Here is a 26,051-nt window from a genome sequence, read left to right as displayed (position 1 = left end):
TACTTTTGGCCCTCACAACATCCCATAGCAATGAGTTCCATAGGTTGACTGTGTGACTAAGTACTTCCTTGTATTTGTTTTATACACGCTGACTTAATTTCATTGGGTGACCCCCTGGTTCTTGTGTTATGTGAAGGGGTAAATAACACTTCCTCACTCACTTTGTCCATACCATTAACAATCATATGGACCTCTATCATATCCCATCTTAATCATCTCCTTTTGAAGCTGAACAGTCACAGTCTTTTTAATCACTCCTCATATGGAAGCTGTTCCATACCCCTACTCTTTTTTGTTGCCCTTCTCTGTACCTTTTTCAATTCTAATGTATCTATTTTGAGATAGGGCAACGAGAACTGCATGCAGTATTCCATGTGTGGACATACCATGGATTTACATTCTGGCATTATGATATTTTTTGTCTCATTATCCATCTCTTTCCTGATTGTTTCTAACATTGGGTTTTTTTTGTTTTTTGACTGCCACAGCACATAGAGCAGATGTTTTCAAAGAACTATTAGCTTTTTTTTGACAGCCACTGCACATAGAACAGATGTTTTCAAAGAACTCTCCACAATGATTCCAAGATCTCTTGCTTGAGTAGTAACAGCTAATTTAGACCCTATCATTTTGTATGTATGGTTGGGGTTATGTTTTCCAATTTGCATTGTTTTGCACTTATCAACATGGAAATTCATCTGCCATTTTCTTGCCCAGTCACCCAGTTCTGTGGGATCCCTTTGCAACTCTTCACAGTCAGTTTTTGAATTAACAATTTTGAATAATTCTGTACCATCTGCAAACTTTGCCACTTCACTGTTTATCCTCCCCCCACCCCCAGATCATTTATGAATATGTTGAACAGCACTGATCCCTGCACAGATCCTTGGGGGACCCTGCTATTTACCTGTCTCCATTGTGTAAACTGGCCATTTATTCCTACCCTCTGTTTCCTATCTTTTAACTAGTTACTGATCCATGAGAGGACTTTCCCTCTTATCCCATCACTGCTTACTTTGTAACCCTTTTGTGAGGCTTTATCAGTCTTTATCAAGTCAAAGGCTTTATCAAAGTCCAAGTACACTCTATCAACTGGATCACCCTTGTTCACATACTTGTTGAGACCCTCAAGGAATTCTAATGGATTGGTGAGGCATGATTTCCCTGTACAAAAGCTGTGTTGACTCTTCTGCAACATATCATGTTCATCTATGTATCTGAGAATTCTGTTCTTTACTATAGTTTCAACCCATTTGCCTGATACTGAAATTAGGCTTACCAGCCTGTAATCATCTCCGGAGCTTTTGTTAAAAATCAGTGTTACCTTAGCTATTGTCCAGTCATCTGGTACAGAGGCTGACTTAAGTGACAGGTTATATATCATAGTTAGAAGTTCTGCAATTTCATATTTGAGTTCCTCCAGAACTTGTGTGAATAACATCTGGTCCTGGTGACTTATTACTGTTTAATTTATCAATGTCTTTCAAAACCTCCTTTACTGACACTTCAATCTGGGACAATTCCTCAGATTTATCACCTAAAAATAATGGCTCAGGTATGGGAATCTCCCTCACATCCTCTGCAGTGAAGGCAGATGTAAAGAATTTATTTAGCTTCTCTGCAATTGTCTTGTCTTCCTTAAGTGTTCTTTTAGAAGCTGATTGCCCGGTGCCCCCAGTGATTGTTTGGCAGGCTTCCTGCTTCTTATGTACTTAGGCTGCTTATGTCCACAAAACTTATGTTGCTCAGAGATGTGTAAAAAAAAAAAATCACACACCCCGAGCGCTGGCATAAGTGGTAGTGTGCACAGTGCTATGTCAGTGATACATAGCTGCCACCACTCATTGAGGTGGTTTTATCATATGGATGGAAGAGCTCTCTCCCATTGGCATAGAGCAGCAACACAAGTGATCTTACAGTGATGCAGCGGCATTGGTACAGCTGTGCCGCTGTAAGCTCTCTAGTGTGGACACGGCCTTGGGGTGAGGGGGTGGAGGGGAGAGTTAGTTTTTGTGTCTTTTGCTAGTTGTTCTTCAAATTCCTTTTTGGCCTGCCTAATTATAATTTTACACGTGACTTGCAGAATTTATGCTCTTTTCTGTTTTCCTTAGTAGGATCTGACTGCCAATTTTTAAAAGATGTCTTTTTGTCTCTAACCACCTCTTTTACTCTGTTTAGCCATAGTGGATTTTTTGTTGATGTTTCTCTTACTTTTTTTTTAATTGAGGTATACATAAAGGGATGAATTGTGAGATTCTACGATGAAATAAGTGCAGCTGTAGGCCTGTCACTGTAGGGGGTGCTCATGGAGAGACTGAGGGGTCAAAGGTACGGATAACCCTGAACCATAACAGAGGTTCTGGTGCAGCATTACACCATAATTTAAAAAACAAAAATAAAAAAAATCTGTGCACTCTTTCAGTACATAAAGTGCTAAGTTGTGAATTCGGTTAAGGAAAGCAGTGTATTTCTTTATAGAACTAAAAGGCTATTTTATGAAAATGAATAAAGTAGTCTACTGTGTTTTAAAATTGTGAATCAATAAAGGGACTGTACTTCCAAACTTGGAAGGCCAGCTGAGCTGAACTCTATTGCCTAACACAGCCTTAGTATAAATGGATGCAACACAAACAAACATGAAATGGAGTTGCATCTGCTTACACCAGGACTGGATTTGAGCCAAAAGGTATAACACACACAACATTTCAATGTCTGCCATTGTATCCAAATATTTTGTGGCATTTTAGTGAATAATCTCAATTTTACTTTTTTTTGTGTGCAAAGCAGCCCTTTAAAAGATTAAAGGCAGTTTATTACATTGATTTTTCCATTGTGAAGAATAATGGCATTTTAAATTTTAATGATGAAGACATGACTTCTGTTGAGTTGGCTTTTATCACTTCTAGCTCTTTGTCTCTAGGGAGGACAGAATTATGTCCTTTGTGCCACTGAAAAAAATTGCAACTCCAGGAAATAGGTTTACTGTGGATGTAATTATTTTTAATAGGCACTGAAACACAAGCCTATATATGGTAGCATCAATTTTACTTTAGGAGGAGGTATAGTACACATTACTGCTACATCCAGATAATTATGCTCTGAAACTAACCTTACAGAACTCTGTGTCTCATACAATATTTTTACCATAAGAAGAGAAGTATGTAAAAAGAAAACCATACCACCCATCAATGAGTTTCCTGGAAGACCAACATTTTCTATTGAAAAGACAGTTTGAAAGTAAAATTTAATATATAGTACATTTTATATCAGTACTGATCTTAAGACGTGGTTTAGGAAAGTACTGAAACATATGCTTAAGACCTGTTGTGACTACTGGGCCTACAAATTTATCCCAATTATGAGCTCATCTGTAAAAAGTATGTAAAAGTTCATAAAAAGATACAACAACATTAATACCAAATGTTGATGGGAAAAAGTAAAAAAGGAAGACAGAATAACTGAATTAGTCTAAACAAACAGGCCAGGTTGATGAGATTCAGGGACCATGTTAAAATTAAGTTGGTTAGAAACCAGAAGTTGTAAAGCCAGAAGATAATGAGCCAAAATTGTTATGCCAGATAATAGGCCGAACTGGTGGACAAAATAATGAGGGGATGGGCTATTCCACCCATTGCTCCCTTTTTGAATTCTTAAAAGAAATATTTTGTGGGGAAAGTTCAAAAGAACAAAAAGAACAGGCAAGAGGAACACACTGAGGATACTGAAGCAAGTTTCTAATCATAGCTGCCACCTGCACTGTTTTCCTGTGACCCTGTGCCTTCATCATCCTGAGACAGAGAGGTATCATGAGCAGAATGGGCCAGAAAGAGAAGGACCCAGATGACATTGTCACCCCCTACTGGTGCCAGCTGAATCCCAACCACCACCAGGAATGACAGTTATTACCATCTTTAATACCATCTAAGAAACTGTCAACTGGCGGGGTCCTTTCTAAAATTGGATTTTAACAACAATAGTAACAATGACATTTACAGCCCATCTCAATTAACCTCTTCTCTTTTCCCCAAGAGGACGGTTATTACTGTCTTTGATACCACCAAACAAAGGTTTTTTTTCTTTTAAAACTTTCTCCAGATTAAAGAAAAGGGAACAAAAACAAGTAGTTAAAATGAAAGCCTGATTTAATACTTTACATTTCAAATGTTTTAACTATTGTCCCTTCTTTTCTCTCTCTTTAATAAAAGGTTAAATGACTTTTTAATGAGATATGTGCCATGGTACTAAGCAAGCTGAGGTCTCTATATACCAATCCTCAAGCCTTGTTTAACGTTGTTGGACAATGACTGGGTTATGCCAACATCTTTATTCCATATATTCTATCTAAATTAATACAACGGGCAATCCCTATTCTGGACAGCACTTCATCACATGCTTAATTTATTCATATGCTGAAGTATTGTTCAGAATAGGGATACTTACTTGAACCGTGTCCTCATTGCAGGTGATTTAACAAAACATTGCTTCCTTTAATCCTGTCATGTCTTCTAAGTCTCTAAAAATTGACAAATTAATCCCACTTTCAAGAAAATAATATGGTGAGACTCAATCCTGAGGAGTATTGAGGGCCTCCTTTGAGGTCCTCAGCATCCTCAATTTTCACCAACATCTATGGGAATTGAGGGTGCTTGGTACCTTCCTGGAGGAGGTACTATAAATGGCAGTCCATTTTTAAGTGCATAATCACCCAATCACAGAAACGTTGTCACAAGCTGAACTTTTCAGCAGTCTCAGCAGATAAATCAGGGACTACATAATTATGGAAATGGGGCTCCCCACCTTGTACTATAGAAGTTTTAATTATGCTGGCAAACAAAGCTTATGCTACTATTGCCTAGGATATAGCAATTGCATATGTAGAAAACCTCTATTTTCAGGACTGTCTACCTAGAACTCTTCCTAAACACTGAAGCCACTTAAAAGAATTAAAATGTAGCAATAGAAATTATCAAGGCAGTCTAGCGGATTTAATTACATGTATTCCAGTGAATGTGTGGTGTATTTCTATAGAACTCTTTCATTATCTCAGCAAATAGCATTTTAAAATTCCCTTTCTTCTCTTTGTTTTATCTTTACTTTCTGAAGCTTTTGACACATAATTAGCTTGTCAGATCATCAACTTTACTTTCCTATTATATGGTGAAACAATTGTTATTTTACCTTGGAATCTTAAATGAAAAGAAGTAAAATGGATTAAACAATACATGAAATATGCACTTCTGAAACTATAAAGCAGAACCATTTAAACACATCACAAAAACAAACTGAAAACACACTCAGATAAGTTTTCAGATTTTGTACAAATCACAGTTGAAATCACTGATAAGAAAAAGATTGAGAAATAATAAAAGATTTGTATAAAACTGCGTAATGAGTGCAATTACTGAATGTTCTTTTTCACTATCCTGAATTTATATCAAGCCTACGTTTACATTTTGTATTTTTCACACGCATGCAATCAATGATTTTCTTTACTGTAATTAATTAAAAAATCAGATTTTTTCTCATCAATATATAGAGAAGCAACCTGAAAAAAAAAGTTAGAAATGCCTGAAACAAACACAGACCTTGATTCAGCAAAATACTTAAGCTTCAGTCCCTTAAGCACATGCTTACAGTACTTTGCTGAGTCAGAGTTTTCGGGCTACTAGTATAATTAAAATGGACTCAGAGAGAAATTGTAGCTGTCTTTGTGAGGTAATTTGCTGTACAAGTGGGGCTATAAAATAAGAGGCCTCCGCTGAAAATTGGCACTACATGGTCTTAGTTTTTCTTGTTTCAACACATGGCAAATTACAGTTTGCTTCTTTTAAAAATAATGGTATCAATACTCTCCATGCAGCATGCTCGACAGGACTGAACACTGGGCTGAGAGCCAGGAACTCAAATTCAAATCCCATCTGACACATTATACACACCGCCTCTATAGCCTTGGGCAAGTCATTTAACCATTGTCTCACTTTGCCCACCTGTCAAATGGTGATAATTAATTGTACTTTTGTGCCTTTAAAGGAGGCTATGAAGATTGATTTGTGCATATTTGTCAAGTGGTTTGAAAATATAAAGTGGATTGTAAGTGCTGGTATTATTACTTTAGATTTTATTTACTGCAACCTGATAAGATGCTATTGCAGAGTCAGGTTAATATTAGACACTATTAACTGATTCACTGGAGAATTAGAAGAGACACAGCTGCCATTTTTATTTATTTTTTACAGCTGCAATCAGAACAAATTCAGTGATAAGGGTTACTGTTTATCCTGTGGCCTTTTGAAATAAATGGGAGAACAAGTTTCTGGTGGCCAATGGAGTGTTGGCCATTCAAAAAAACAAACCAAAAACAAACAACCACCAACCACCATGACTGGCGCCCTTCTTGGCGATTTCAGCAGAGAAATCAATGTTTGAATGAGTATAGATTGAAGTGTTCTCTCTCCCCTAGAGTCATCATGGTCATCCCCAGAAGTCACGTTTGAGGCTGTCTGTGTGGAGCACTATAAGAGCCTTCAACTGTTCTATAGTTCTATCACTGTACAGAGAAGTTTATTCTCCAGAGCTCTCAGTACAGCACCCATCACAAGTACTAAACTAAATTTTTAAAACGGGGGAATCTGCTCTTCCACTTCTTGGCCATTTTAGTAGCTCCTTAATGGCATAGTATGCACCACCAATTACAACATATGGGTCAAATTTATTTATGCTCTGTGCTGGTGGAAGATCCCAGCTGGAGGAACATCTGCTCACAATGTGACTGTACCCTTCCTTCTACCAGAGGAACCAAAATTTACAGTGTAGCCCAAAGGTAAATAATGCTGCAGAAGACTGAATGGCCAGGGCATGCAGGGATTCAGTGTATTCTTGTTTCTGTCCCCAGAAGGGATCCTACTGAACCCTTGGCAGAGAATGAAGGTGCCTTCTATCAGAGGAAAGTAGTGGTAGGAACACCACCCATTCTTCAAGAGGGCTGGGAATTTCTCAGCAATGACAGAAACCTCTAAAACTGAGCACAAAAGGTGTGAAAAACTATCAACTCACCAATGCAACCACAGAATTTGAGATCTCTGCTTCAAACCTAAGGGATTATACTCCACATTTCACAATTTTATGTACACAACTGTTGTTACAACTGACAGTTTCTCTGAGGGGGGCAGTCTATCCCTGAAGTACATGCACAGAAATTCACAAATTTATTTTGTTCTGCTGTTGCTGGCATCTCACCTTGCAGTGCTACAGTAGAGGACTTTAGCTTAAAGATCCATTATTCTCTTTCCCTTTGTTAAGCAAACTTGACAAACTTTATTAAAATAAAACACAAGGCAAAATTTCAAATTAACAAGTGAAAGTAACGAAGGTTTCTTACAACTCAGCTCTTCTCTAGAAATATTGTGGATTCTCTGGTAAATAATGAGAGTTCTGCTTCACGTGTGGGATTTAGGAGTTCCAATGGATATTTTACAGTTCTTTAGCACTTTCCATCTAAGGAGCTCAAATGCTTTATGTAAATGTATTTATCCTCACAATATCCCTGGGAGGTAAATAAACAATATTATTCCATTTTGTACATGAGGACATTAAGGTACAAGGAGATGAAATTACTTGCCTAAGTTCACCCTGGCTATGGCACAGCCTAGAATAGAACACTCAATATTAGGAAAAACTTTTTCACTAGGAGGGTGGTGAAGCACTGGAATGGGTTACCTAGGGAGGTGATGGAATCTCCTTCCCTAGAGGTTTTTAAGGTCAGGCTTGACAAAGCCCTGGCTGGGATGATTTAGTTGGGGATTGGTCCTGCTTTGAGCAGGGGGTTGGACTAGATGATCTCCTGAGGTCCCTTCCAACCCTGATATTCTATGATCCTAGTGACTGATCTGCATCCCATGTTGCAGAGGAAGGAGAAAAGTCTCCAAGGTCCCTGCCAATCTGATCTGGGGGAAAATTCCTTCCCAACCTCACTGTTGTTCAGTTACACCCTGAGAACATGCGCTAGAACCAGCCAGCCAAGAACCTGAGAGAGAGAATGTTTGGTGTCACCTCAGAAACCTGCCCCTACATCATCCAGTATCCCATCTCCAGCTGCGGCCATCTCTGATGCTTCAGAGGAAGGAGACAAAAGACCCCAGATACACTGTAGGGAAAAAAATCCCTTCCTGACCCCTTCCTGGTCTTCAGCCCTGTGCCTCAACCACAGGTCCATCCTTCATGAGGGGAAGCATGGTCCACTAGATAAGGTAATGAACTGAGACTCAAGAGAAAATGGTTATATTTTCAGAACCTTGGATCTAGCTTAGAGAAAATTCCTCAAATTCCTCATGAAACTGCCTAAAGTTAGTGAAGATTCAGATAAGGATTTTCATGCCTAGGGCCTACCTCTAATTCTGCTCCTTCTAGGTTCCAGCAAAGACCAGAAGTAGGAAGTATGCAAAATTCCGTGAGACAGCCTGTTCTCATAATATTAGCTGCCTGATTTTACAAAGAGGATTTTGGATACATTTTAGCTGTGTATCTAAACTTTTAGGTATTTATGTGAATTAGACTGAAGCTAAATTTGTTTGCACATCCCTAATAGATACTTCATTTTCTTTTCAGGAAGCTGTAGTTGCAGAAAAGAAATTTCAGCAGAGCGGGTATGTAGATGGATAAAAACCAGATGCCTACAGGATAACATTTTATTTTCCATGTTTGTCACAAGTCATTCTGCCTACTTGTCACAAACATTAGAATGCTTTTCTTTAAATGTTATCCTGCACAGCTTTAGCATGGAGGACTGCTAATCAAACAGAAACCACCAGGCAGCCATAAAATGCTCTATTGCTCAATTAGAAAGATAAAAAGCTCTTCACAGGAACCTGTGGAACAACGGGAGAGATTTGGGTCACTGGCAGAGTACTGACTGGGACATTGGTCTATGTAGGCATTTTAACGTAAATAATCATAAGCTAAATATTCTTCCACTTTAATTTTAAATAATGATGAAGATAACAGAATTTTTGAAGCTTTGAAATCACCTCTATCTTTGCCACAGGAAGCATTGTAACACCATCCATTGTCCCTGCAACACTGAAGTAGAGGGGATTTCAGAGAACACATTATGGGAATGATGTCTGCGATTCAGAGTTTTGAGCTTCTTTCATTATGTTGACAGTTAGGGAAATGATTTCTCAGTTCTCCAGTAATAAAGGCAGTTATCATCTCACTGGATGATTGTAATGTTATATTGACTGTAAGTAAATACTTTAGCCAGCTCTAGTAATATAAACTCACCTTAAAAATCAAATCCTTTTTTCCATAGCGAAACTCCTTCAGCTGGGCTTGGATCTTTTTAGACTGCAAGTGGAAGATAATAAATTAATCTTTAAAATCATTTACATTTGAAAACCTGTGGAAGAGATGACAGCAAATTCTGACAATGGAAAAATGAATTTAGCTCAGACAACAAAAGTGAAGCAAAATCAAAAAGTCATTTCTCTTTTTCTCTCTTTTTTTCTTTTGCAAGGACAGCATGTCCAAACCAATTATGGGACCTAAGGAAGAGTTAAAAGGTGACCTCCAATTAAAATACATTCACAAGCTATCACATTGTTACATGCAGTTAGTTTAACTCATCTATTTCAGACACAAGATTTTATTAAATGTTCACAGCTAAGCACAAATGAAGGCAGCATGGGTGAAAATATTCAGAAGTGTTTAATGACTTCTACTATTATGTGTTTATTTGTACTTTGTGTGAGTCACATTGTACAGATCATATAGACAGCTGGTATAAAGTCCACAAAGCTATGCTGATTTATGTTCTCTGAGGATCTGACCCAGAAAGGCTTTTTTTTTTTATTTTAAGAAAAATATTTGTTGTTAAACTAATTTCAAATCCATGTATTCAACTTTTCTTATATATTTTTACAAGGTTTTATAAAAACAGGGTCTGAACTATACTGAGTTCCTTTATCCATTGATAAAAACAACAAGGAGTCTGGTGGCACCTTAAAGACTAACAGATTTATTTGGGCATAAGCTTTTGTGGGTAAAGGTTTTTACCCACGAAAGCTTATGCCCAAATAAATCTGATGCATCTGAAGAAGTGAGGTTTTTACCCACAAAAGCTTATGCCCAAATAAATCTGTTAGTCTTTAAGGTGCCACCAGACTCCTTGTTGTTTTTGTAGATACAGACTAACACGGCTACCCCCTGATACTTTATCCACTGATATTTTCCTCCCCTTTATCTGAGCAGCCAGCCCAAATAAAGTATTTTCTGGCTTCACAATTGTAATAATTCCAACAGGTCTTCAAATTAGATACTATTGTAAAGTCTTAAGTACTTCATTGCCAGCTGTTTTGGAGTTTTTATTGCTGTGGTGAGGTTTTTAACACCTTCCCTTCCCCCATCAATTTGCATGTTTAATGACATCTTCTTTATGGTATTGAATGATCTCAGATATTTAGAGTTTTGTGGAATGAAATTCAAAACTCATCCCAAGTCCATTGAAAAGGGACATCAACCTTGAGAATGACTTATCAAAGGAGTTGGCACATTCTCCATAACTGGGACCTTTTAAGTGAGGCCATGTCTACACTGATCTTTCACCATTAAAAATTTTGTCACTCAGGGACATGAAAAAAACACCTCCCTGAATGACAGAAGTTTTAACAATAAAAAGCACTGCTGTGGACAGTGCTTTGTTGGTGGGAACTGCTCTCCCATTGGAGTTGGTGTTATTTTGTTGCTGGGAGAGCTCTCTCCTGGTGCCAAAAAGAAGCTACACTGAGTGCCTTACAATGGTACAGTTGTAGTGGCACAGCCACGCCGTTGTAAGGTGTGCAGTGTAGACATAGCCTGTGATTGCATGTCTTTCTAAAAGATATGTTATAATTTTGTGACAAGTTGTTGGGCTAGATGAAGGAATCACTGAGTGAAATTCTACAGCTTGTCTAATGCGGGAGGTAAGACCAAATAATCATAATGGGTCCCTTCTGGCCTCTAATCTATGGATATATGAACAAAAATCCTAAGGCTCAAAACTTTTTGAATGGACATTTTAAAGTTCTGAGCTAACTTGGACCACTACAGTTTTCTAAATAAATGTGTCAATTTAAAAAAAAAAAAAAAATGTGGTTTCACATGGTTATGAGGAGAAACCAGGTGAAACCTTGCAGCTTTGCTTTTACTTTGCTTTCAGTTTACAAGTTCATTTAGGCCTATAACTCAATATGAAACTCAGAGTTTGAAGACCACTCACAAAGTGAAACTGAAGAAAAGGTTCACCTGAAGCCGAGATTAGCATATTTCACCTCTACCTTCTGAGCTATCCTTCTATTCCACATTTCTTCCCCCCCCCCCACTCCTTATGGCCCCTATGCTTATTTTGGAGAACGGAATGTGCCAAGGCTCTATTCTAAGGAAAGGTCAGTATGGCTCTGTGGACTACCAGGTACAACCATTAGTACACTTCAATCCTACGGGTCAAATTCTGATCCAATTAAAACAATGGCAACACTGACCTTAATGGAACCAGGATTTGGTCCTAAAACAATATGTAATCTCTCTGACATATACAGCTGCCACTGAACTATAGGAAAGTCTAAAAATCACTCCCTTAGAAAATTCTCACACTCAGTATCTCAGGGGTAGGGGGGTCTGCAGCATTTTCCAGTCACTAGTAACTAACTGTTTAAGGGTTTGTACTCCAATAACAAACCATGGAGGTCAAATGAACACATAAATAGTTACTTTATATTATATATATGAAAGCATGGTTGCTATTCCACCCTGAATTATCCTAAGAAGACTGAATAGAGGAAAGATGCCAGATTGGTGGGCACAGGTGTGAGGTATTATATTGTAAGTCAAGCTGAAGGCTAGCCTTTGAAAAGGAATTTAAAACCCTGAGCTTTGGCCCAGTCTTCCAGAAAGATTAAAATCAACCTTCAAAGGGAAAATGTCTCTTGCCAGCTGTACAGCTCACATAGCATTGCTTGCTGGCTTCACTACTAATCAACACTGGCATTTGTTAACGAGGAGACCTTTTGTCATGTCTTACCAGCTGATGTCTAAGACCACATTGACCAGCTTTTTCCTGAACATGCTAGTAGAAAACACTATGTCTGTTTTATAATTGATACTAGCAGCACTGTATCCCTGTGGCTCTTTGTCAGATCTGTAACTGACTAACAATCTGAGACAGTGTCACACACACACCTTTCAATCATGATGATAGTGGCAGCTTTTTATTCAACATTAGACTTTTTATGCTGTGCTAGTTTTTAGTGTAAAAGTCCCAGTGATTCTTAGAGAACAGCTACAGCAAAATAAATAAAGGTTTATTCTTACATTAGTATCACCCATTTGCTAATTGCACAACTAGCTGGTAAAATTAATATTCATAGAGCTAATTTCATCCCTAGTGGAACTCCACTTAGGTCAATGAGCTGACACTGGGGGATGTGTTCACCCTGTAAGAGTTTATGGATGTAACGTAGGATTCTGCCCTCTATCGTGTTGGTGCAAGGAGGACACAGAGAATTTCTACCTTTTCTTCTCCCTTTGCAGTCAGCAGAGCAGGATTTCCAAGTAGCATTTAAAGGAGAAAAAGAAAGGGCAACCTACTACCATGCCATTCCATACACCTCAGCCTAAAGGGATTTTGTTCTACTATCAGAGGGAGTGACACACCAGCATCCACCTAGTATGTATGCTTCATTCTGCATATTACTCCTATTCAGAACAGAAGCAAACAGTGTGTATTTCCCTGTCTGACCCCACTGAATCCTGGCAAGAGTACAGCACCAAAGCACCCACTGGACAGCATCTCATCCTAGCTGTGCTGGCCAGGTTTAACACATAATTCATAAAGACTACCTATAAAGCTTAATGTCCTGGCACTTGAAAAGTAAGGCACATTCACAATCTGCTACCACAGGCTCTTTGTATAATCCAGAGTTCAGTTCTTTGAAATTCCCTGACGGCAAGGCATACTACACCATACTATACTATGAATTGTACTGTGCATTATAAGAGTTCCATTGGTTTCTCATACTGTACTGTATGTTAATAAGTGCTTTTCAGTTAGGTCACATATTGTTGGGCTAATAAATTAGTAGTTTGTTCATGGGTTAAATCCTAAATTCCTTACTTAGCTTTTACATAATTCAATTTCAGAATTGATTTGAAGGCAATTTACTAGGTAAAGGACTGAGGAAAAACCTCAGAACTTGGCACCATAAAAATAAGTGGTGTATTTCATTAGATGCACTAAAATATAGTGCCTCCACATAAACTGCCTCCAAATTTAATTCTATTTCATATTGTGCATCAATTTGAAAATAATGTGAGAGTATGTGGGGATTACCGGTAAGTCTCCTCCGACCTGCTGGTTTGAGCCATAGAAATTAATGAAATCTCTCTACTGCTCTCAACTGTGATCATCCTACACAGAGAATTAGGCCGGTTGATCTGGATTGCAGGCCACTGCCTCACCCCTCCTTCAGAATTGTATGCCATGCCTCCCTCCTTAGGGTTTCATTAGAGAAAGTAGAGCTCCCCAGTATGCAAAGTGAAGTCTGGCGTGCTTTTGCTGCCTGTAATCCCTAACCCTCCCTTGTGAGGTGGAACCAATGCAATTCTCAGCACTTTAGGTTCTTCTGTGTCTGCAGAAGCAGGAAGACACCAGCTGGTCCATAAGGAGCAATGTTACAGTTAGATTTCTTAACATCCATGTGTATGATTCACTATGATTCTCCTGCTGTTCATTTTGATGAGAACTCCACCTCAACTAATCTGGTCTCTCATGTAAACAGATATTGAGATAGAGAGGTCTTTTTAAAACACATCTTACTTTTAAAAATGTATGTTACTTTAAGAGGGCTCTAACTTGAAAGATACGTCAATGAGAATTTTTAGAGACAGATTGCAAGCAGTTTTGATTCTGACCACTTCAAACTCTCAGAGTAAAGACAAGATTTATTGGCAATATACCGATTGACACTGATTTCATATAAAACACTGGAAAGTCAAATTCCCTGTTTTCCATTTAAATGTAGAGGTCAGTGCTGGTATATACACAGTTATGTTGCAAATATTCAAATGTATTTAAATAAGATGCAAAGCTAATAGAAAAAAATAAAGTTAAATAATGCTAAACATTCAAGATGTGATGAACCCCAAGGAAATTAGCAAGAGAGAAAAAAAATAACACTATCATATTTTTAGGCCAGGACTTAATTCCGTGGTATAAAGGGAGAGAAAAATACATTTAAAACCAAATACTGTAGAGTAAACCAGAAAGATACGATGATGTAGCTTGAACAAAGTGAGAGAAAAGAATCTATTGCTTCTGACTGCTGCAGATTTCTTGGATACAATGGGCTAGATCTCCTGCGGTGTAGCTCAATTGAAATAAATGGAAATCAGTTATTTAGACTATGTATCTGGCTGTATAACTTTGAAAATACAAGTTTTCAAATCTTTTTCTGAGTTAAAATGTACTTGATTCAAGTGTGATAATTCTGTGGTGTTCTAGCAACAAGCATTGACTTCTGCAGACTCATCAGAATGAGAGAGAAACGTTTTATTATTAGATCATCTTGCCTATCTTCTTGGCAATGCATAATTGTTCCCTAGAGTACACTATTGTTGATAACTCTTCTCTATTTTTATGCTTCTCCAGTTTGATTTCATTGAAGTTACTCATGATTTACATCATTAGGACTTGATTCTTATTTGAGAATGTGGGAATCAATAGTAACTCATCTGACTACTCCTGTTGACTACAGGGAACTACTCAAATAAGTGCATAACTTTATTCACTTCAATAGCACCCATTAGTAGCTAGCATGACCATTCATATGAGCAAAAATACTTACATGTTTAAGTATTTGAAGAATCAGGGCTTTTATATTGTCTGTATGAGATTGCCAGCTCTTTGGCAGAGGTACCATTTCTTATTCTATATTTGGTAACGTGCCATGCATGGATTTTTAAATCATACACGGTTTTAACATTAAAAATAATTTCTCCAGTGCTTTATTCAGAAGTCTTTAAAATTATTCAAACAATGAAGTTACTACTACTTTTTGGTATTGGGGCCAATGGAGAAAATCAATGCTTTTGAGCCTGGGATTCAGCAGACAATCTCCTCCAATGATCTCAAATCTAAATGTATGGATTTACTTTGTCTAAAAACGGAGACTGTATTTTGTTTCCTGATGTATGCTTTTGTCATGGGAGCAAATGAAAGGAGATTTTAGATGCATGGGCTCTTTGAACACTAGCTGTCTCTCCAGGTGTGTTAGGTAAAATTCTACTCACCTCTTCTGCATGAATACCACAAAGCTTGTTTCCCGACAGGAGTTTGTTTTTCAGGCTTTTGTTCTGAGAAAAGAATATGGTTTTACTATTGAGAAATACTAAAATATTAAGGAATGCTTTAAATATTTTAACATGTTGGTTTTATTTTTTACTAGATAAGATCTTCAAGATGTTAGTCAGGCCACAAATAAATATGAAGCCAAGATAAATGTATAATGGTACAGTATTCAGAAGGCGGGTGGTTTTTGCATTAAAATATTCATTCACAGAGACAGATCTGCACACTATAAACTTTCAAAACACTATATGAATTAAGCTGAAAGACATTTATTTAATCTCAATATGATGAGAAAAGACAGGGGCCAGATCCTCATCTAGTATAAATCAGCATTACGGAGCACTGTCTTCAGTGGAGCTAAGGCAATTTACAGCAGCTGAGGGTCTGGCCCAGTATCCCACCATTGAACCCTAAAGTCAAGAGTTAAAGATTCTTTTCATTGTAAAATTGTTTAATTTAAAATTGGCACAAAGTCTGAAACATTAAATGCTGAGTCCCCTCATTTCACTCCCACCATTCAACCTTCTTTTCTACCATAGCAGTTTTAAATTTCACTTATTTACTGAAATGAAAATTGATTATAATGTTAATAAAATGAAATTTCAACTAGCCTAGTAATATTCCCACACACTAACTTTTTTTCTATATTCTTTCTTTTTGCTGATATCGTGCTATAGTTGATAGCCAAGGGTATTTACCTTTACAGATTCTCCACTAGGTGACTAGCTGCCTAGCTTTGAAAATTATTTTTGCTCTCTTTAAATTCTTCCCTCTTGAATTAAGAATGCAGTCAGCCAGATCCTGAGCTGGAGTAAATCAGTATAACTGTGACAAAATGGAGTTACACCAATTTATATCAGCTGAGGATCTGTTCCCACCTTTTTAGCTCATTTCTCTTGAATGACTTTACCATGCTGAATTCCTCAAACACATTACCGTAAGAGCTGAACAGAATTCTATTTCACTATTTTTATTTCAATTTCCTGTCCTCATTATTACACTGCAGCCCACTGAGATTCATATTTTATTTGGTGTAGGACATTAAGGAGCCTTATGAAAAACCTAAAGTAGTTTCTAATGGTTCTTGGGTTTTTTGTTTTTTAAGTACCACACTAGACTAATATAGAGCTTGCATAATTTATACTAAGGACCTGCATTTTTTATATATTAACAATCTTTAGGAAATTGACGAGCTGTGCAGATGCTGTCTATCTGGGATTGTACTGTCAAAGAGTGCATGTGATGGAGGTAACAGGGCAGAAATGACTTAACAAATGTTACATACCCATATTGCTAACCCTTCAGGGAAATTTCATTAGGTTATTTTCGTATACATCAGCCAATGTAATGCATACTGTAGCTATACTTTTCAATGTTAAAAAACACTATCAACAATGTTTCTACAAAGCTATATATTGTACTCCAGTGTGTAGCCATGGGCAACACACAAGAGAGGCAAGAAATGAGAAATGTTAGCAGCTCAACACACAGTGTTCTCAACAGGTCAGCACAAAGGGCAGGGTCAACACCTCTCACATTAAATCCTGCAAAGTCAGTGGATCTCCAAAAAGTTTCCCTAGTAAAGATTCCCTCTCATCATTTTATTGGGTGGACAGGAAGAGAATCCTGCCCCACTTCCTGCTTTCCCCCCTAGAAACAGACTGCTGGAACTACCTCCAAACCTCATAGATCCCAAGGAATCAGTCGGAGACTGTGCTTCTGCAGAGCTCTCGCCCCATAGCCCTCCTCCATAGCAGTGCATCTCTACTCGAGCGGAGGCACCCGGGAATCTCTGTGTTCATATCTGCACTGGAAGTCCCCTTTAGCAGGAGGATCCCACCTTCAGAGGACAGGTAATAAACCCTGATGTCAAATCATTTTCTCTTAGCAACCTGCAAGGCCAGTAGAAAGATGTCCATACCCAATGTTGGGCCATCCATTCCCAATTGCTTCCACTGCAATGGATCCTGAGCCCAAAAAAGCACTCTCCAAGAGATCTTAGGAAACGAGAAGTCAGTGTTGTGGAAGGGGTGGGTGAGAGCTTCATGTGTGAAGGAAACTCTGCGAGTGTAACTTGGGGGCAGGGCCAGATTAAGGGGCAGGCTACTCAGGTGATTGCCTGGGGTGCTAGGCTTTGGGTGCTGCTTTTGTTGTTAGTGACAAAAGGGGAAATAGAATGTTTGAAATAAAATGTGTCAGGTATTCTGTATGTGGATTCATTTTTCTTTAACCTCCTAGAATGTTCTGGATCTTTGTAGAATCTCTTATATGATAGGGATCAATCATGCATTCAAGTTGTGCATCAAAGTCATGAAATAGGCTACATATGCAATAAAAAAATAAGGTATTCAAAAGTTTAACAAATGGAGGTGGGAGGGGGGAGTGCCAAAGACACTCCTTGCCTGGGGTGTCATTTGGTCTTTGCCCCTTGCCAAAGTTGTTAACATTTTTCCCACTGAATGCCTTTCGAGTGGCTATTTTCTGATGTTGTTTTGTGCAGACGCTGAGAATTTAGTTCTCCCTCACTGTAATACAATAAAGGCTAAATAGAAACCTTCTAAGGTTTTCCTTCCCCTCCACCTCCTCCCCTCATATTCCTCTTTCTGTGTGTTTCTTGGGGGGTTGTATTTCTAAAAAGAAGCATTTAAAATTACCAGAAGACAGTTTTTAAATTGTAATCTATGAATACAAATCACTTACAATACTGCCTGGGGCATTGCCAACATGTAACAGGTATACACAAGTAGATGAAAATAGGACTGTGTGGACTATGGGATGACATTATCTGTATAGGAAGTACATTCATTTTGATCTGTACTTAGTTATGGACCTGCTGTGGACAGTATTTATATTGAGCATATTTTACACCTTTTGAAGTATTTGGTACGGTGACCCATTTCCCCTAATTGAACACGAAAAGGCAAAAAGATAAGAAGGGGCTATAAGATATCTGCATCTTTAGGCACCTAAATACCATTAAAATCTGGTCCAGAATTATGAAGTGATAGAGACAACAATAATTATCATACTTTCCCAAGGAAGGTGAATATGACTACTCCTATTTTACAGATGGGAATACAGAATGAGTGGCCTGTCCAAAGCCACATAGCAGCTCATTGGCAGAGCCAGGAATAGAACCCAAATCTCCTGTACCTTAACCCTGAAACACTGTGCCTCAATAAAGACACAGATTTACTTCTTCCCAGACCTGTCCTACCACACAGTTTAAAAGAGAGTCTCTCGTTTCAAAGAATATTTCATAAAAAGAAATCAATGGAAGGGGTAACTTTGCATGGTCACATCCAGAATGCTTAGACTTTTGGTCCACAATAAAGAATTATATGTACTCTTATTTCTTATTTGCAGGTAGGATATTTAAAGAGGCTGAGGGAATTAAATACCAACTCCCATTGACTTTCAATGAGAATTCAGCTCTTAAATCCCTCTGACTTCTTGAAAAATCCCAACCAGCTCTGTTACCCTTGGCTGTATTATTTGGATTAACTCTGTGGTCTTCGCTCAGTGTAAAGAAGTGTGAAATTTTTAATGTAGTTGGAACAGTAAAATTGAAGGGGGGGGGGAGGGAGAAAGGGTTTTTAAGCCACAAAAGGGAAACCTTAAAATGCTGAGAGGTGCACTCACCACAGAGAGGTGTATTCCCCACAAACAATTGGCCTGAATTTTAGTAGGTAAGTAACCAGCACAGCTGGCTTTTAAAATGTTTTTTCTTGACAGGTTGTCAGGTGCCTAGAGATACACAGCCATTCTGTTGACTCACCCTGGAAACCAAATTAAGTGGGTCTCATTAGCTTCAGCTCCTGACTGTAAATGGGTCAAGTTTTGCTCTCATGGCAGAACTAAGGGCCAAGGCATGAAAAGAAAAAACATAGGAACAGGAGGAAGCACTGACTGAGTCTTGTGTTTGTTGTGATTTAAGTTAAATGTAAACTCCAGGAGGTGAGTAAATTCAGACTGCAGCTAAGTGGGAATTTTTCAAACAACCCAGCTTTTTGTCAGAAAATGACAACTAGTTTAGACAAAAACTTTTCACGGGAACGTACCACTATTGATAAAGCTTTTGTTGAGGGAAGGTTTTTCAGTCCAGGATGAAGTTTCTGGTCGGAGGAGCAGAACGGGTGGGGGAGCATTCATCTGAGATATAAGACACCCACATTTAAGTCCTTGATCTGAACCATGCAGAGCTAGGTCTCCCACATCCCAAGCGAGTGCCCTAACCACCAGTTTACTGGTGATTCTAGGGTGACACTCTCTCTCTTTCTCTTTTTATAATTTTCAAAAGGTCTCACTTTCATTCCAGAACAGAATGGGCATTTTTTCAAAATCTCAAAAATGTTCACAAGATGGGAAAACCATTTTCCACCCAGCTCTAGTTCAGACCAGGGGCCAGATTCTCAGCTGGTACAATTCAGCCTAGCTTCACTGAAGTCAGTGGAGTTTCATCAGCTGTCATAAGCTGAGAAACTGGACTAATATTTCTAGTGTGTACACGTGTGCGTGCATGCAAACATGCATGTGCTATGAAAGAAGCCCACTGAGAATGCCTCTCATGTACCGTGACTCTTTCTTACTTTTCACAGGGAACACCTAACTCCCCTAAATGGAAAGGGTGGGTATGTTGGGAACAGTTGGGAAAGCTGGGTATTTCAATAGCTACCCTTTGATGAAGAATAGCTTCTCTGATGAAGGGTAGGTAGCCCCTTGAAAGAATGAACCCAGAAAGATGGAGTATTCCTCTTTAAACCATTCCAGCTGCAACTGGTCACTATTTTTTATAGTGTGGCTTGCTGGATCTAGAAAATCTAAATCAAAGGAATTAGAAAAACTGAAATAAAATAATGGTGAGCCCATTCGCCCTGTGCTAATGAACCATGAACATATGGAAACCTAACCCACCACCTTTGATTCATTTAGCACAATGTAAATTTATTACTGAATAGCAATGGCATTCTCTAAAATTTTGCATGGGAAATATACTGGCATTTGAAAAAGAATATTAATTGGTTTCAGTACATCAATTTAGATTTAAGTCTATGTCTCAGTGGAAAACCTGGAAGCTTTATTCGTGAATTAGACATATGCAGTTTTTACCAATGCAAAGAAATTCCCATGCTATTTGAATTCCCTCATGTGCCTTTTACACAATTCCTGGGTAATGACAAAGTACAGCATCTTGTTTCACACACACCTCACCCTGTTCCTCTCTATTACACACTAACACAGGTTGCTTCTGCAATGATAAATAGTTTCAAGTTGCTTAAAATAGGTGTTCACAGTACTACAAGGCAATGATATTATACTGCAGATTCTCTCCTGTGCAAAGATATGTTTGTTGCATCAGAAAGGGGGAACAAGTTTGGCCACCTCAATTCTCATGGCGCATTTACTATTAACTGCTATTGCTATTTATTTGTACTACCATAGCACCTAGCATCCTTAGTTGTGGACTTTGTGGACTAAGAGCTTACAATCTACATAGAAGACAAGAGATAATGGTGGATAGCATTAGGAACCAATGAGATAGTTGCACTGGTCCTGGACCATCAGTATAAATTAGAGCAGTTTAGGAGCCATTTTAATTTATACTAACTGGCTATGATCATGTTAGTTGTGAATTGCTGTATTGCAGGTACACTCTTGCCCTACCACCAACACCCCTGTGCTAGGGTTCAAATGGCATAGGCATCAGCTATGTCACTTTATGCTAGCTAAGAGATCCCTTATGCTAGCAGAATTGATAGTCTGTTAGAGCTAGATTTTGCCTAGAATGGAGGGAATTTTGGTATTTACTATTTGGCATTTACCAAACTCTGGACACATTGCACTGACAGGTACTGTTTTGCATCCTGATTATAATCTATGATTTCCTCCTGCAGCAAATGAAGCATGCTTGACCTGTATTATTGCTGTATCTGAGCCCCAGTGATAATCTGATCAGGATTCTTGTTTAAGGGCCATTTTCATGAAGAGTCTGCTTTCATTTGTATTCCGTAACTGTTTGGTAAAAGAGGCTTTCAGTAATTAGTTCAATTAACTAATCCACAAGGCTCTGAGGTTGCAAATTCTTACTGAGTCAGGAAAAAAAGTTCAAAATTAGGTCTCATACCGATTTAAAATGACCTTTCTTGTTTCCCAGTTAAGCACCCCAAACTGGGATAAACTAAAAAAAATATTTAAAATTGAACTGGGATGTTACACGGTCACTTTTTCACAACACTATATATGTTTTATATTCTTAAACAGGGTTAGATTAAAAAGATATTTCAAGTTTAAAAAACAAGATATGTACGTAAAACATAATTGTTTAAGTATCCATTAATGTGTTTTTAATAGTCAGTCTATCTTTAAAAAAATATACAATAATGACTGCAACTAGATTTACCCCTTTAAATTTAGAGCAAGTATCCTATTATATCCAAACTAAATGTGTAGTTAAGTGTATTTAGGTTGCTTGAAATGCTAATATCACAGAGTGCTTTGCTGAAACATTTGCATCATCGTATCATTAAGCACATTGAACAACTGTAATTTAAGTCTAAAGCCTCATTCCCCTTTCTGTTATTTAACTTCTTTGCATCAGCAGTTTCAATGCATCCATAAATTTAGCTGCAGTTGAAACCTGCCTTGGTTGTTCCTCAGACTTGTAGTAATCTTAGGGCTGTTATACATAGTACATTATTCTGCAGAAGAAGGATGTAAATTCTAGTGCACACTAGTGTGTCATGTGCGAAACTGACCGGTGTGGACACAGCTGAGACACACTAAAAATTCTCTAGTGCACGTTAACGTCATCCAGTTACATTAATGTGCGCTAGAGAGTGCACCAGCAGTGCACTAAAATTTACACCCCTCTGGTGTGTAGTGCACTGTTTAGACAATTCCCTACTCATCTCCCTTCCAAGCAGCTGACAAATCTGACTAGACATTGGATACTTATAGATAGGATATACACAGGAATGTGTATGGCAGAGGTGGATCAGCCATCAGTGACCTTCCGGGGGTGCGGGTGGGGGGTGGAGAACTTTTAACAACAGATAGGACCTGATTACAGACACTTTATACAAGTTTCCAGGTGAAAATAAAAATCTTTGGGCCTTGCCTAAAAATAATTAGCAGTTCCATGCTTGGAGTTTTGGTTGTGGTGTTATTGTTTTTTAAATTATTTATTTTTAAATAGGTGAAAAGGCCATTCTGAAAGTCAAATCTATGCCTTTTTACCTTGTACTTCAATTACATTTACACTGTAATTGTGAATACAGGGATCTCTCATAATCTTGTGATATCTGTGAACTGGAAATGTGAAGGGAAAAGAGACGGGGGTGAATTCATCATCAGGAGAGTTGATAGAAATCCCTATATTTAATATCCTTCTTTTATCAAATATTTTTATTTTTTAATGAAAAGGTGTGACACCTTCATTGTTTGCAGTAGGCCTTTGAAATTGATCAGGGAAAAAAACCTCCAGGCTAGATAAGTACCTTTTCTTTGTTCCATGAAATTCCATTGAGAATGAGCTGAGTTATAAACGTTTAAAAATCACCTTTTGGTCAGTTTGGCAGCATGCCAAAATAATGCCAACATTCTAAAGATCTGGGCCCCTGATGCCACCAAAGCAACAGTAGCAGGGCATACTTCACTGGGAAACCTGAGAGCAGACAGTCTGTCAGAGAGAGACAGAGAGAGCGAGCACAGCTGCTGTCCCCACCATCAGCCTCACTTCCTCAGTATCACACACATGGCACTAGTGGCCCATTTCTTACTCTGGGATGAAAACACTCTCATGCTGGTTAAGTAATGTAATTAGCCTTGTAGTTCATGTGAAGCAGACTACATGGCACTGCAGAAAAGCCAGGGTTCAAACCCCTGTTGATGCACGCTGAGGGAGCCATTACAGTTATGCATTAATGGAAAGTTATTCAGGGTGCAAAATCAAATACTCATGTTAGGAAATGCCAGATTTATGGTTTTCATGCAATCTTAATTTGTGCATGTTACCCCCTTTTGACCCAAGCTGCTAGTGAAAGTTCAGGGCCCTGATGATGTCTCAGTTGAGTAGAAATTGATGGAATCTGGTATTTTCTTTGATGCAGTCTTGTTTATTTTACAAGGAATGTACAAAGTCTTGCTTCTCTGAATGCAAGAGGGACCAAAATTATCCTTAGCTTACAGGGCTAAGATTCGTTCAGACAATATCCTTGATCCAGACCTCTCTCTATGCTTCTCCAGGGTCACACCATGCTTACAGGTTCACAGCCATTTTTGTCTTAGGTGGGGAGCTTGTGAATAACTTATAATTGAAAGTATGTTCAAACCCAGTCTCAAAGAGGTTTGTGATCAATGCGCTCACCAGTCGCCCTCAACATAACATGAATATAGGCTTTATCATACAGTCTTTAATTACATGATCATACACTATTTCTTCCACGGGACCCCTGCCTCAGTCAGTGTTAGGGAGATCAGACGTCCCAATATTATCGGGACAGTCCCAATTTTAGGGGACTTGTCTCGCGTCCTGACCTTACATCGATCGGGACGCCCTTTGTCCCGATATTGGGGACCATTCAGACCACAGCTGCTGTGCCGCCACTCACCACTTCCTGGGGCAGCTCCCAGCACCCGCCCGCCGGCAGGAGCGCCACGTGCTGCAGGGGCGGGGCTTGCAGGCACCAGGAGTGGTCAGAGAGCCCTCCCACCCTCCCTCCCCCCCGTCCCAACCTGACTCGCAACCCTAGGAGCCAGAGGGACCAGCCTGCTGGATGCTTCCTGGGATGGGAGCCGTCCCAGGTGAGCACCGCCGGGACTCCCCACCTCGCCCCCTGGCAGGTCCCTCTGGCTCTTAGGGTTGGGGGGGGGCTCTGCATGCTGCCGGCACCTGCAAGCCCCGCTCCGCGGCTCCGGCAGCTCCCATTGGTGCTTTTCCCGGCCAATGGGAGCCACGGAGCTCACACTTGTGGCGGGCGCAGCATGTGGAGAGTCTGGAGACTCCCCTCGCCGCTCTCACCCTAGGAGCCAGAGACCTCCCAGCAGGGCTGGTGAGTGCGGCCAGGGAAGGGGGCAGGATGTGATGGAGTGAATGTCTGGGAGGTGTGGGGGGGGTGCTGGGCTGTGAGGGTGTGGAGGGCGCTGGGCAGTGGGGGAGGTTTGTTTGTTTTGGGGTGCTAGACAGTGGGGGCCTGTTGGGGGGTGCTGGGCACTGGGGGAGATCTGTGTGTGTCAGGGCACTGCGGGTCGGTGTGGGGCATTGTGTAGTTGTGGGGGTGGGGTTGTGGGGAAGGAAGGGAGGCAGGAAGGGAGGGAGGGGAAATCTGTGTGTACTGGGAAATTAGCGAGTGGAGGGGGTTCTGTGTGGGGGTGCTGGGCAGCTGTGGTGGGGCTGTGGGCAGGGGGGCGCTGGGCGGGGTGTGTGTGCACAGCACTGTGCATTTGTGGTGGAAGGGTTGTAGGGAGGCTCTGGACATAGTGGATCCAGGGGGAGCTGGGCAGTGGAGTTGTGTGGCGCAGCATGGGCCCACCCCCAACAGGAAGGGGCATGCTGGTAGCACAGGGCCAGGCGGACCAGTGTGCCTCTGGCTCCGGTCGGGGCTGTGCACCTGTGTCTGTCTGTCTTCCCCCTCTCCCCGCTCACCCAATGTGTCCTGATATTTCACTCTTGCGATCTGGTCATCCTAGTCAGCGTACAAGATGTATGCAAAAGGGGTCATAATTAAAATTGCGTGGACAACCATAAGTCTGGCATTTACTGAAACTTAAATAATATTTTAAACTTTTTTATATATCATTTTCAGATGTGCATACAATTTATAGCCCTAACCCAATCCTATGTTAACATACTCTATTGCATTAAAGAGCTAAAACATCATAGCAAATCTGAGGACATGCTTCAAGCACAGTTGTGCAAATGTCAGTTGAAACTTAGGACAATAAACTTTGCCTTACAAAAGTACAGTAAGAATCATTATCCCATTTTATATATTGATAAACCGAGACACAAATGGGATAAAGGCCAAAGTGTTCAAACTTCATTGCCTAAAGTTAGGGACCTAAATCTGTATTTAGGCACCTAAATAAATGGCTAAATCCTCAGAGGTGTTGAACACCTACGGCATCCATTGACTCCAATGAGAGCAAGATCAGGCCCTTAATCTGACACAGCACACACAATCCCTACTAGAAGTGTGATGTACTGTAGCCAAGAACTGCTAAGCAGAGAAACAATACACCTCTACCCCGATATAATGCGACCTGATATAACACAAATTCGGCTATAACGTGGTAAAGCAGTGCTCCGGGGGGGCGGGGCTGCGTACTCCGGCGGATCAAAGCAAGTTCGATATAACGCGTTTCACCTATAACGCAGTAAGATTTTTTGGCTCCCAAGGACAGCGTTATATCGGGGTAGAGGTGTACCACATACGCAGTGTCATGACTTAGACTTGGGCAGTTAGACCTACTGGTCAGTGCTAGAGTCAGGAGGCAGGCAGGGGAAAGTTACTGGGAGGTCAGAGTCCAAGACAGGACAGACGGTAACCAGAGTCAGGTGTCAGGAGGCAGGTAGGGTTAGGTTACCAGGAGATTGGGGCCAGTTGCCAGGTTACAGACTGCTATCAAACAATAAAGTTGAGGACAAACCAGTGTTAGACGCCAGAGTCTAGGGTCT

The 26,051-nt window shown here is 39.7% G+C and overlaps 1 protein-coding gene across 1 annotated transcript in view; it reads right to left on the bottom strand.

Annotated features, from left to right (window-relative positions):
* Positions 1–26,051, bottom strand: part of LUZP2 (leucine zipper protein 2) — a 359,428-nt gene that overhangs the window by 107,266 nt on the left and 226,111 nt on the right. Inside the window, exons 6-7 of the mRNA XM_065404319.1 lie at positions 15,319–15,381; positions 9,280–9,342 (exon numbers count right to left, since the gene is read on the bottom strand). Coding sequence (XP_065260391.1) covers positions 9,280–9,342; positions 15,319–15,381 — 126 coding nt within the window. The remainder of the gene's footprint in view (positions 1–9,279; positions 9,343–15,318; positions 15,382–26,051) is intronic.

Source organism: Emys orbicularis, chromosome 4, assembly GCF_028017835.1.
Source record: "Emys orbicularis isolate rEmyOrb1 chromosome 4, rEmyOrb1.hap1, whole genome shotgun sequence".
NCBI classification, from domain to species: domain Eukaryota; kingdom Metazoa; phylum Chordata; order Testudines; family Emydidae; genus Emys; species Emys orbicularis.
Note: the sequence above shows the minus strand (reverse complement) of the source record. Positions and strands in the feature narration are given on the sequence as shown.